The following is a 14187-nucleotide window of genomic DNA, read 5'->3' as shown; positions in this document are numbered from 1 at the left end:
TTGTTTTACGTGTTACAACGTGATTACGCTCATTAACGTTTGAACAATGTTGAGAGTTATTGTGAACACGTTTAAAAAAAGTTTGACTGAGTGAAAAAAGGGACGAAAACTTAAGGCGTCTGTAGGGCGTCTGCCTAAAAGTACTGCGTCCAATTTCTTATTATTTTAGAACAGTGCGTCCAAAAGACGCACGGACGCATGCCTAGCTAAAAGCCTGGTTTGCGCCCATTTCTGGCGTAAAATAGCGGTCGTAAACATAAAACGGTATTTACTAAGGGGGCACATTTGAGTAGAGTCGCATATTAACGCTTTGAGGGTGTGTACCTGCCAACAGGTGGGATGGCACGGAGACGTGGGTGGTAACGTAGGCGTGAAGCGCACTTTAATGGGAGGAGTGCGCCTAATGATGTATTGCGTGGTATTTACTAAACTGCCTGGCCAGCGCATGTCTCTGATTTGCGCGCTAATTCTCCGCCTCATAAAAGCACGTCTTAACCAGGAAGCGCATTTCCATTGAGTCTGAAAACGTTGATATGGCAGCAGTGATAAGAGCAAGGCGAAGAAAGAAGACAGAGACAGCGCACAGAAATAATTTTTTCAACTCGTATAACACTAGTTGTATAACACTATAATTTTCAGTTAAGCGAACCACAAATCATTAGACGGTACAGGTTAACCAGCCACGCAATACTTCAATTACTGAACCAGATCAGAGACCATCAGAGATCACATTCCATTCAATCAGTTGGTAAACTCTGGACAACATTGCAAATATTGGCATCGGATCATTTCAAACAGTTATAGCATCAGCAGTTGGTATATCTCAGCCTTCACTCAGCCAAATATTCACCCAGGTACTCGACGCATTGCCACGGCGCACTGGTCAATATACATTTCCCCACTACTTACGTGGTAGTGGTCTGTCCATGACAGTTTTATCTTCCGGAATAGTGCCATCTATCCATGATTGAGCAACGGTGATTTTGGAGAGGCCTGGCTACTTGGTAAATGTATTTGTTTCAGTGGGGATATATTATAGTGAACCCATGTCCCTTGTAGAACGTATTAATCTCGCCATGTACACATCTATATTGTTATAAAAGACAGTTTATGCATTAATGCCACCAATAGCATATTATTTATAATCGTGTTCTTTTAGACATCTCGCTGTAGGTGATGGCGGGCAAAACAACAATATAACCCATTGAATCAGGTTCAGTGATTGAGCGAACGTGAACCAATATATCTATATCCTCTTCGCTGAACCTTAGTTTTTTCTTCCTCGAATCTCCATGGTGCCAGTAACTTGCAGGCAATTTCTCCAGTCTTTTAACGGTGCGCTAAATAATGATTGCCCAGCGCTGATCTGGCTTGATAAATATCACGGAAAATGCAGGGAAACACTGTGTGGCAAAGGCGCAGATTAAGCTGCGTTCGCAAATCAATGTTAGTAAATCAGGCCCTTTAAAGGGCGGAGTAAGCACACAGTGCCCAGCGCAGATGTGGTTTGATAAATACCACGGAAAATGCGCAAAAACTCGTTAATGTGCGATCGCAGATTAAGCAGCGGTCGCATGTTAGTAAATCAGGCCCTAAGACGGGTGATTTCTCCCGTTTGGAATACTGACATTTATATCTGGCTGCCAAAAGTCTAATAAGCATTGTTGTGCATATGAAGATGACAACTATGAAGTACTGTATGCATGATACATGTTTAAGAGAGTAAGAATGTGTCTGCAGATGATTGATTAAAATATAATGGTTAACTCCTTGGAGGAGGAGTTAGGGTGCATATAACCTGAATCCAGATAATGGCAGGCAGTCTAGCTTTGGCCTCTGAGGTGAGAGGATGCCTGTACTAAGAAATTAAGCGGTTTATTGCTAATCAGTATAACTACTAATTGTTTTTGTTGTTTGTTTGTTTTTGGAGAAGTTAGTTCTGTTAAATGTTAAATGTGCGTCTCTCTGTCACCTGCAGGCAGTCTAATAAATCTGCACCTTTTGGATTATCTGAACTACAATCTTCTGGTTACTGCCTCTGCCGCTCAACACACTATTTCACAGTGAGAATGTATTGTAAAGGGGAAACATTGGACGAATCATGTTGTCAACAAGGAAGCTTTAGTGAAAATACATTCAAACCAAGGATGTCTAGGGAGACAGGGAAACAGGCAGAGAGAGAAGGAGATTACCCAGTTCATAGATGGGCAATATCTTTTTACAAAAAAACTTTTCACAAAGCTTTCCATGCACTGGAATCCAAACTTTGAATTATTTAAGACTTTGCATACATTTCATATTCAAATGGCATAATTCCCTCAATGTGCAAGGTAGGTCATACAAAACATATATTTTCATGTCACTGAATGGCCAACACACTGTTATCTGTTACCTATATACCATATATGAACAGATTGATTTTAGTCTTTTTCCATATGACACCAGTTGAGCTACAGACACTCTTGAGAATATGTTTTAATGGATAAGCTTATATAACTAAGAACTTAACTGAAACAGTCTGGAATGGTGAATAGAGTTCATATATAAATTTGTTTTACATTTTTCAGCATGTCTTGTTTAAAATCAGTTGATTTCTGTCCAGTCCACAAAATGTAGTGTCAACAGATATCAGTCTGAACTTTAAGCAAAGTTGCAGTCATAGTAACAAGTGTGGGGTTGCAAGTTTTAAAACACTTTTAAAGGTGTTCATTCCAAAGATTTAAATTTAGACTCATTGTGAAGAAGCCTAGCCTGACGATGTCATACTCATAATTCTAGTCAGAATATGAGTCTGATACTGCTCCAATGGGCTGTGATTATGGGGCGTGTTTCAAACTAAATGCCTTTTCGCTTAATTGGATATACCTAGAACCAGTCAGAGCAACGGAGTACATTAAACGTTTACCGGATCCCGTAGGAAGGACGGCAAAAACATCTTTTTGATCGACAAATACCTTGATAGCGTGTCTCTGTTCCTCTTTCAAAATGAATGCGCTGTCAATGTCTTCTAAAACAGACTTGAATCCCCAAATTTTAGCTCTCTAGCGGCAGCCATGTTTGTTGAATACGAACTTAACCCAAGCGTTGGTGACGTAGTTGATAACGTAATGGTTGATCATCTGTCCATCATCGTATGAAGCCCTCCCTGACAATTTGATTGGTCTGGCAGAATCCTGCCTTCTGATAATTTCTCCCCAACGGAGCAGTGCCAGACCGAACTTCCCAACCTCAAATGTTGTGGGCGAGGCTAAATTCGGTCTGGCATCCAGGCTAGAAGAAGCCACCATTAATGTCATGAATTCCTGCAGCTACAGCACCTGTCTACCACATGAGGGTGTTTGTTCAGCAGATTCAAAGGATTAATGCTGAATGTAAAGCAATCCTATGACTTGAATGGTATAGCGATACACTAGCCTGGATACCAGCCCGAACTCTGTCCACAAAAAAATTTGGACGGGAAGTTCGGTCTGGCTCTTTGACCGTTGGGGGGAGATTTTTCCAGGTCGAAAACAGTACAGCCAATCAAAGTGCCAGGGCGGGCTTTATACGACGATCGACAGATGATGAACAGTAACGTAATCAACCACGTCACCAAAGAGCGCTCGGTTCAAATTCGTGTTCAAAAAACATGGCTGCCGCTGGAGTGCTAATATGTGTAGATTCTGCCATTGAGTCGGTTTTAGAAGACCTCGACAGCCCCTTAACTTTGAAAGAGGAACAAAGAAACGCAATCAAGGCATTTGTAGATCGTAAAGATGTTTTTGCCGTCCTTCCTACGGGATCCGGTAAAAGTTGAATGTATCAGATGGTCATACTACGTTGCTCTGATTATTTCCAGGTATCCAATTGAGCGAAGAGGCATTTTCTTTCCTGGTTCGTTGAAACACGCCCCATAATCACAGGCCAATGGCGGAGTATCAGACTCATATTCTGACTAGAATTATGAGTATGACATCGTCAGGCTAACTGCAAGTAGGAAATAGAACAAAAATGAAACATTTAGGGCCTGATTTACTAACATGCGACCGCTGCTTAATCTGCGTTCGCACATTAACGCATGGTGTTTCAGCGAAGTGGAGATAGATATATTGGTTCACGTTCGCTCAATCCCTGAGCGCTGCTATATTGTTGTTCTGCCCGCCATCACCTACAGCGAGATGTTTAAAAGAACACGATTATAAAGAATATGCTATTGGTGGCATTAATGCATAAACTGTCTATTATAACAATATAGATGTGTACATGGCGAGATTAATAATTTCTACAAGGGACATGGGTTCACTACAATATATATGGACGTGGGTGCAATCAATGGTTCATATTACGTTCGGAAAGTTTGCAATTTCAAAAAAAGTCCTGTTTGATGTCTCTAATTTCAGCTGTGGCAATGGGGAAATGTATTGACCAGTGCGCCGTAGCAATGCGTCGAGTACCTGTGTGAATATTTGGCTGAGTGAAGGCTGAGATATACCAACTGCTGATGCTATAACTGTTTGAAATTATCTGATGCCAATATTTGCTATATGTTGTCCGGAGTTTAACATGAATGTGATCTCCGGTTGGAGGTGTATGGAGGGTTCGATGTCGTCTCTGATCTGGTTCAGTAATTGAAGTATTGCGTGGCTGGTTAACCTGTACCGTCTAATGATTTGTGGATCGCTTAACTGAAAAAGTGTTATACGAGTTGAAAAAAATATTTCTGTGCGCTGTCTCTGTCTATATCTTCGCCTTGCTCTTATTACTTTCGCCATATCAACGTTTTCAGACTCAATGGAAATGCGCTTCCTGGTTAAGACGTGCTTTTATGAGGCGGAGAATTATCCCGCAAATTAGAGACGTGTGCTGGACAGGCAGTTTAGTAAATACCACGCAATACATCATTAGGCGCACTTATCTTCTGTCCTCCCAAATATTTGTGCATGTTTCCACCCACCTTTTCGTGTCCTCCCCGTCCACACCCACAAAGCGTTAATATGCGCTGCGCCCCCTTAGTAAATACCGTTTTATGTTTACGACCGCTATTTTACGCCTGAAATGGGCGCAATCCTGTTAGTAAATCAGGCCCTTAGTACATATAGAACCTTAATACATTATTAATTGTTAATCTACAGTTGAAAATATTCAACCCCCAAAAGATTGTAAAAATGTACCAATGAAAGTTTTTCAAAGAGCTACATTTTGCTTTGAATTACTTTATCAGCTGAGTGAAACATAATATCAACAAAGAAAATGTATGATGTACTAGTTGTTTGTAACAGTATATTGTATCACAATTATTCAACCCCTATATGATTTAGCTGTTTTTAAAACCTTCTTACAGTTTTATGCCCTAAAGTGGAGTTAAAACATAATGAATCCCTTGGGAACTCAATTATGATCCTTAATTTGCTTCAGCTGTGATGCATACATAAACCCCACCCATGAAGGTGTGCATGGTGAGTTGCAATCATGGGTACGACTACGGATCTTCCACAAAAGCTGAGAGAAAAAATGCTGAGGTATGCTAACTTGGGAACCAGTCATAGTATTTAACATCTTGGTATCACTAATGTTGCACTATTGTGGCATGTTCTTCTCCTAAGAAAGTTTCAGAGACAAATTCAACTTGTAATAACTTTATTTCACAAAAGTACAGGGGTTAGGACATATTTGAGGTTCAATCTTTACATTCTATGCACACCGGGCATTGCACTGGCATGCCATATGGGCCTCTGCTGTCTCCCTTAGGTCCACACTCTTCTCAGAGATGTTGCTCAGATCCACAGAGCTGGAACCTAAACAGAAGAAAAAGACAAGTAGTGTCAGATAAACTGGCTGTTCACAACACAAATGTATATATCAACTAGGAAATCAGATTTAAGCCATCAAGTAGCATCTGAAACTTACCAGTGGGCAGACAGTGGAATCCAATGGTGACTGGCATGGTCTTCATTGGCAGACAACCAGGCAGACAGCGCAGCACTGGCTCAACGGAGTAGCATTTAGACTCCTGTCCATCTACAGTCATCTGCTTCTCCAGTTTCACAGATTCAAGCTTCATACGGCACTCTGAAACAAATACAAAGACGTTTTAGCACATTACATGTGCCAGACCTTTGTCTAAAAATAAGTAAATGATTCTTGATGGGTATCTCTCTTACGAGTGCTGTCACGGCAGCTCTCGCCAGGAAGCACCCAGGAGTGGGCATAGCTGGCAGGGCTCTTGGTCTGGTAACCACTGGGGGTGGAGTACTCCTGTTTGATCTCTCCGTCGGCTTTACCACACAGACCACAAGTCTGTCCCTTCATCCAGTCCACAACATTAACCTGAAGGACACAGGTTTACTGAGGTTTAGTCCTTTTGTATTTCTTCAAATGTTACTTCACATGTAAGTTGCATTCCAGCTGTATTTACCCTCCATGTGTCCTTGCTGAAGTAAACCTCCTGAAGACCAAGGCTAGCAGCATAAAGTGCCAGGCCCTGAGCTTTCTGTCTGATCTGGATGGAGCCTTAAACCAGAACCACTTCATTATGAAGACAAATTATAAGCAAATCAGTATTTTTGGATTAATAGAAGATGATGTATTTGTTCAGTTTACCTGAGGGATGTTGGTAGGGAAGGCTGGAAATAGGAACCTCCATTCCGTTGACCTTTACCAGCACATCACTTCCAGTGGGGTACAGGTCAACATCCCTGAAGGGGTCACAGCAAAACCGTCAGCTTTCGAACCCCATCATTTTGATATAATGGGGTACTCACTATTTAAGAATACTCACATATCAGCAATCTTCACGTTGATGTGGTTCTGTTCAGTGAGCTCATCTTTCTTCAGCAGGACCATGAATTTAAGCTCTGATGTGCAGTCCTGAGCCAACACTTGGGAGCAGGAGAGTGGCATCTCATTCTTTAACCTTCTGTTGTTGAATGTGGTCAGTGTGTCTCGGACCATGCTACATTGAGCTGAAAGAAATTATGGACCATAGATTCACATTAATGAATTGCTGATGAAATAAATGAAATGTCATGAGATGGCACTTACAGTTAGGCGGAACAATAATGTTGGGGGAAAATATGTTAACGCCTACCTGAGGTAGCCTCAGCAAACATGAAGTGCAACTGGTCAAGAATGTTGTCCCCAGGAATGGCGTGGATAACAGCCTCAGCACCAATAGGCAGGGCAACGGGCAGCGGCAGGGCCAGTTTGGAAAGAGTCATCTACACACACACAAAGCAGGCAGTGTGATGAACATCAACAGGACTGATGCGTTTAGAGATCATCACGATTAAACTATTTGGAGATATTTACCATGGGCAGTTTCACAATGACATCGACTGTCCTCTCGGTGGGGATGGCAACAGTCAGTTCCAATTCTTTCTCACTGTTCTTGGCTTTACTGAGAGTGACTCCGCCCACCAAAGCAGCACCAGGGATGTACTTAGACAGCCTTGGTGGACACAGAGAATAAACAATGTCAAGAGTATGTGGAATTGATATTTGCTTTGAAATATAACTCTTTGGTTAATGACATAGTACCTGGTTGCATAGGTAGTGACAATAGCAGGGATCTTCACCCATTCCACCTCCAGACGGGCTGCAGGGCTTGCACCAAGGAGACCAGCCTCAGCCTTCAAGATGGTGGCATATTCCTGGCACTCTGCTCCCCAGGCAACCTTAGCCTGATTTCACAGAAGATACAAATGCTTAAATATTTACACCAAAGTCTCAAAATGACCTCAAAGCCTTGAAATGTGACAGAATCGCACCATGACTTTGTGTTTGCTCAGGAGGACACCATCAGCACACAACTTCCAGTTGTCAGTTTCAGCAAGAGCAGAGACGATGGTCTGCACCCTGTTGTTTGCCTTATCAAGATAGGCAGCAGCCTGGTATCCCAGTAACTTCTTGTCGGCTCTCACAGCACGGAAGATGACCACCACAGCAGGAGCGACGGCATTACCAAGGAGCTTAGTCTGGAAATACGGATGAAAAGAGACATATCGAGAATGACCTCTTATTCATTTTCACCCAGACCTAATCTATTTCTATAAGCTTTGTAGCATTCGATGGACCTCACCTGTTTGTAGATGGCCTCAAAACTGGATGCACTGCTTCCACTGCTTCTGGGGTCTTGAGCGGAGATTCTCTGAGAGACCAGGTACTTAGAGCAAATCACAGTTATCAAAGTCAGACCTCATTTGTACTACTGATGAAATTCCAGTGGATATATTAATTTCTTACATTTAATGGATACAAATATGAATAGATACGATCATTCAAAAGAATGAGTGGAATTACCTGATCCTTGTGGAATTTCTTGAAAGGATATTCCTTAAGTGAAACCTATGGGTTAGTGAGATAAAAAAAATGTCAAAAGCATGTTTCACTTTGTGTGAAACCAAATGTATAACAAAGCAACTGAAAACAAACTCCAGGCACATTTAAGTCAAATGCTCACAGTTATAATGATGCGTCAATTAAAATAAAATTTTGAGAATTTGAATTTTTACATTGAAGAAAATTATAAATGATGTGATGTGGCCCAAACTCACCTTTGGCATGCTGGAGCTGGAGGAGCTGGAAGAGCTGGAGGAGCTGAGGAGGCTGCTGGAGGCAGAGCTGGAGCTGGAGCTGGAGCGCTTCACAGCAGGCTCAAGGATCTTCTTCAGTTTAGACACGATGGCTCTTCCCTCAGGGCTGAGCTCGTCAATAATGTTGATCTCCTTCAGGATCTTCTCAGCAGCCTTGGCTCCGATTTGTACTTCAACTTCCAGTCTCTCAATGGCTGGGCCATCAGCTACACAAAAAAGAAAAAAAAAATGTAACTGACCGAGCATTTCTATCCGCCGCAGAAATGTATTTTAAAAACACAAAAACAGAAACCTACCTGGTTTCACAGCAACAAGAGCTGCATGCTCTCCGATCAGGTTAAGCAGAGGAATGGTCTTGATGAGAGCAGCATTGCTAGAGGTGAGCTCAAAGCATCCCTTGATTCCCAGAAGGGCAGCTGGGACACACATGATCTTGTGGAATGGTGTTCCTGCTCTCAACTGAGGTTGTTCTTCAGATGATGCCTCGGAGGAAACGATCTCAGAAGACTGTGGGAGAAAGAATCATGTTCACACTGCAGAACAGAGTCAGAAAATGCCTCAAAGCATGAAAAAAAGTTTCCATCTGACCTTACCAAACTACGATCAATAGAAGACAGCCTCTCAGCAGACATCCGTTGTGCAGCAATAACTGGTACAATTGGTGTGATTCTCTCAGCTGCAAGATCCTCAATGTTGCGGGCGAAAGCCAGGGTCTCAACACTAATAACAATACAAATTATGCAGGCTTAGCATCATGAAAGTTATCTATATTATTTTTCTCATTTACTTCAGGTTATTATTACCGAATGTTGGCAATGTGCTCTGGTGTCGCAACGGGGAGAACCTCAATCTTGAAATTCAGTTTGGGTATATCTGCTCTTGCTTCCAGTTTAGCGGGCAACACGGTGACGGCCTTGGCTCTAGCCATGACAGCAGCCTGAATGAAGGCAGTGTTGATTCCCATCACAGCGTATGTTTCCACAGCGATGCTGGAAAAGGAAAAAAAAAAAAAACATTTAAGAGGACCTACACTTGAGGAATAACTGCACTATGGGGAACATGTGTGCTTGTTAAAATACTGCGCTGCAAAGACTGTGTGGCTGTGTTGTGGATTTGTAAGAAGAGGTGAACCTTGGAGTGGCCTCAGCTTCCAACTTAATGTCTGTTTTCAGAAGCTCGGCAGCAGTGATAGCACTGAGAGCCTCAGGAAGAGGTGGGGTGATGATTGCCTTAACTGTAACATGCAGAGGAAAGATGTCAGGTAATTATAAAAATGCAAATGTTATGTAAGGGATAATGTATAGAACGTCGGGAAATTGTCGGGAAAATAAGCCCCGACAAGGCGAACAGCACCCCGACGCGAAGATTCTACCCATCAATATCACGATGGGTAGAAATAAAATAATCATCAGTCAAGTCCTACCTTTAATGGTGGCAGCAGCAACAGCAGCAGAGTAGAGACTGAGCTCCATTGGCACACCAACAGCAGTGGGGAAGATGCGACGAATCTCAGCAGCCAGAAGAGGCTTAGCGGCCTGAACTGAAATGCCAGTCTGCAGTGCTTTCAGGGCATCCTTCAGCAGGGTCTTGGCATCAGCACTAGTGGCAAGCTGGAGATGGGAAAGATCATAACACGTCCATACTGGAAATAGCTTTTCACACACTCAGCCTTACAAAAACAAAGCACTAAAATACAGCTCATAATTCTAGTGTGTAAAGTGAAAAGAGTAAAAACTAAATTCCTTACCTGAACTGCTTGATCGACAATAGCTTTGTCAATGTTTGCAAAGGCAATCTCCTGTCCAAAGAATTTGACATAGATGGATGCCAGTGGCTGGCTCTTTGGCAAGGCCTTCCATTCAGCAATCTACAAGAAACGGAAGATAATATTAAGATTTCAACGTCATCAAAAACATGTGGAAATACTTACGTGAAAATGATTTTAACTTTCACTTACCGCTTTCATGACGCGCTTCATCTTGGTGAGCCTGTCATCCTCCATATCTTGCAAAGCATGAGTTTTCAGAAGGGCCTCCTGAATTCCCTCAGTTCTAACTCCAATCTGAGAGAGAAACAGTGTGATCAGAGGAGCATGGTGATCACAGAGATGGAAGTTGTTTCAGTCGTATACACTGTATTCAAGCTTATTGTTATGTAACCCACCTCAAGAACATCAGCAGCAGCTCCAGCAAGATAGGCACGAGCTTTGGCCACAACGGCTGTGGGCAGAATGGTGGCACCATCGTTGATGATGAAGGCACTACCAGCAGCACCAGCCATCATGGGACCTTCCAAAAAATAGAGAATTTAAAGTTAATGTTGGAGACATTTTAAAATTCATTCAGGATGTATTAAGAACATTGAAAAACATGCTTACTTCTGAAGATATCGAGGTGGATTGCTTTGCTGAAACGGTAGCTCAGTCTGTCCAGTTTGGGGCTCAAGATCTTGATGGCAACATTGCTGGCAGCAGCACTAAAATGGGCATGAATGGTCGTGTTAGACTTCTAAAGATGGTTCATGATGAAAGTAAAATATGGAAAGCCATATAGGGGTGCACTTACACAGTGGCGTAATCTGGGGCAGTGCTCTTGGTGAGGGATCTGATGTAGGAATACACAAAGCTGACAATCTGCATGCTGGTCTCCTTCTTCAGAATGCTAGCAATAGTAGATACCAGTGCAACTGTGGGTTTGGTCTCAAACAGAACCACAGCAGCCACCATACGCAATTCAGGGTGAAGAGCCTTGTCCATGAACAGCTGCAGGGCCACTGGCTGAATCTACAAGACCAAATACATATAAACAATAAGACATGAAACTTTTGGATTTTTCCAATGGCCCATGTCCCCAGAAATGTGGCTAGGCTCACCAATTTAGGTTCCTTCTTAGCAATGCTTCTGAGAGCCAAGATGGCGTCGACTTGAACCCTGATGGGGAGAGCAGCAGCTGCAGAGCCAAATCCAGGGAGGATCTTCATGATTGGTTTAAGACTGGCAGGGTGGCCAGCGTTACCCAGAACTTTGACCAGTAGGGTGATTTCAGCAATATCAGCCTTAGCAATAGCCTCAGCTGCACGCTCATGGATGGGCTGGAGAAAGAAGTCGAATATTTTCAGTTACTTCAGAAAAAAATGATATGTAAATTCAGGGAAAATTCTGAGGATAAAGGGAAAACATTCACCTTCAGGAGTTCAGCTGGGCAAGTAGGGACTGCAGCACAGTACTTGGCAATCATCGTGCCATAACCCAGCATAGAAATCTCACGCAGAACAGGGTTTGCCTGAACCTTGTGGTGGAGAGCCAGGCTCTGTATGATTGAGAAAGAAGAGTTATGAATATTGTCCTCTTAATTTTTTTTAATGAAAACCTTAAATTCTTTAGTGCACTTACAGAGATGAGTCTGATGATCTCTGGATCAGCAGGAACCATGTGCACAGCAGCCAAAAGAACTTGAACTGTTTCGGGAATGGTGATGTCTTCAGCCAGGAACTTCTCCTTGATGAACATGACAGCGGCTGGTGTTCCAACAACAGGAATGGCATCCAGAATCCAACGTCTTAAATAAACATGTTAGTCAGTACATTGCACAGGAAGGTGTACATAAACATGTTTGCTTTAAATACTGAAGATGAGGCAATTCATACCTGTATTCTGGTCTGGCCTTAAACTGACTCCAGATGGCTTCAAAGTTCTCCAAGCTGGCCACACGCAACACCTGGATCAGCTGGATGAACTTCAGAGGAGCATCCTCATGGACCTTAGCCACATTGTTTGCAACCAGATGGTGCAGAATCTCCACAATCTGGAAAAATGTACAAAGGTTAATCCGAAAATTTGTTTACAAATTGGTGTCATACAGGATATCGATGCAATGTAAAAATGTCACCTGAGCCTGAGCATTGCTAATCCTCAGGAGCTGAATTGGAGTCTGAAGAATTTCAGTGGCAAACTCGTAGGGCAGGGATCCGCGGGCCACATAATCTGCCTTGATGGGCACAATGGGGGTTTTCTCAAGCTCCAAGAAGGTCAGGCTTTGTCTGTAATCGTGGTATGAAAGAAAACATGTAATCTGGCCTTGAGACAACAAATTAGCTATATTTTGTGAATTGAGAAAATGCTAACTATAATAAAACCCATACTTGGCTTCCATCTGTGCAACTCCACCCATCTCAGCAACAGGTGTGACCTGATGAAGTTCCCGGACTGTTGCTTCAGTGATCAGAGCACCAGTGGCGCTTGGTTTCATGATGTAGCTATAGGTTGCGGCTCCAGTCAGGCTCTTTGCTTGCTGTATGTGTAAGAATAGATAGTTTTAGAAAATGTATATGGCCAAGCATGAACAGATCCAGATCTTAGTCACCTTGTTTTGCTTACCACTGTTTCCAAGTAAGCCAGGCCCAAATCCTTGATGATCCTATCTTGGCAGTTGGTGAGATCCTTGGACTTGGTGACAACAATGCGCCCTGCCTTGACATCCTCACTGATGACGTAGTGTGTCTTGCACACTCCCTGAACTCCAGCCTTTAGATCAAATATGGACATATTAGTAATATGGCAGTAAATCACGTGAAAATAGTAGAATATGATTCTTCATGTTGTTTTGTCTCACCTCTTGCAGTTCATAAACATTCTGGGTCTTCTTGAGGTTGAGCTGAAGAATGTTGAGGATACCTCTGTGGACATTCAGCACTGTAGTGGAAACACCGGCTGGAGCAAACACCTTGCCGACCACACCATTAGCGTACTCAAACTTGATGGGAATCAGAAGCTGAGCTCCCAGTGCTGAGGTGAGCTTGGTGGCTGGGACAAAGGGGTCCTTTGGCCAGACACCGCTGTACTCGAAGATCTCAGGATCCAAGAGCTAATGAAGTGAAATTGAGCATTCATTACTTATCATGGATTCAAATCAATTTAAAATACAGTTTTGAAGTAGACGAAATAGAATACTCTATTACCTTCAGCAAGTAGGTGTGTCCAGCCACAGCACTGATGAGAACCTTGCTGCTGACTTTCAGCCCTGCTCTGGCCAGACCCTCCACAGGGAGACCGCCCAGGAGCAGTGCCTCATATTTGTACACATAGGTCTTAGCGGCAGCAAACTCAGGAGCTGTCGAAAGGGGAATGTCTTTTACTATATATCTATTACTATTGCAGTTCACTACGTAAAATGGAGAAGACAGTTGACTTTTCAAAATGCTGAATTTGTCACTTACCAAGGTTCACATGTTGACTCGCTGAGGAAAAAGTTAGGAAATTGTTAAAGATATATTAAATAAAATAGTACATTTAGAAATGGCATTAGAATACAATGGGTACTTTTTAATAAAATAACTAAGGTTATAAAAGACAAAAGCCACCTACCCACAAGGGCTACAGTCAGTGCAAGCACAACCAGCTTCATGGCAGCTAGATGTAAAGAATCACACCAACACACTGCTTTTAAAGCCCACATTTTATTGACGTCACCCAATATATCATTAACTTTGAGGCTTTTTTAACCAAATCATTGTGATTCACACGTGGTTGGTTCAAGGTTAGATGCCCATGACCTGAACAGGTTAGGCTGGCCTGCCCTCCTCTCCTCTCCTCTCATATCAGTGTCTGGGTCATTAGGGC

At 42.7% G+C, this 14187-nt stretch overlaps 1 protein-coding gene across 1 annotated transcript; it reads right to left on the bottom strand.

Moving 5' to 3' along the window:
* Positions 1-5670: 5670 nt before the first annotated feature.
* On the bottom strand, positions 5671-13972 carry LOC308360833 (vitellogenin-like; the record flags this gene model as incomplete). The annotated part of the gene is made up of 34 exons (XM_080832989.1): positions 5671-5774; positions 5887-6048; positions 6141-6306; positions 6395-6489; positions 6580-6674; positions 6758-6941; positions 7067-7196; positions 7288-7426; positions 7516-7658; positions 7746-7952; positions 8057-8140; positions 8278-8322; positions 8532-8776; positions 8867-9077; positions 9164-9290; positions 9374-9559; positions 9702-9804; positions 9994-10180; positions 10318-10437; positions 10528-10632; positions 10734-10858; positions 10948-11045; positions 11135-11352; positions 11442-11660; positions 11753-11878; positions 11962-12127; positions 12216-12373; positions 12458-12608; positions 12711-12859; positions 12946-13092; positions 13181-13432; positions 13527-13678; positions 13785-13805; positions 13933-13972. 34 exons carry the CDS (start codon positions 13970-13972, stop codon positions 5671-5673), a joined length of 4860 nt encoding a protein of 1619 aa, XP_080689115.1.
* Positions 13973-14187: the final 215 nt, after the last annotated feature.

The sequence above is a fragment of the Sprattus sprattus genome (genome assembly GCF_963457725.1).
Source record: "Sprattus sprattus genome assembly, chromosome: 2".
In the NCBI taxonomy this organism is placed as follows: domain Eukaryota; kingdom Metazoa; phylum Chordata; class Actinopteri; order Clupeiformes; family Clupeidae; genus Sprattus; species Sprattus sprattus.
This window is presented reverse-complemented; position numbering and strand designations above follow the sequence as displayed.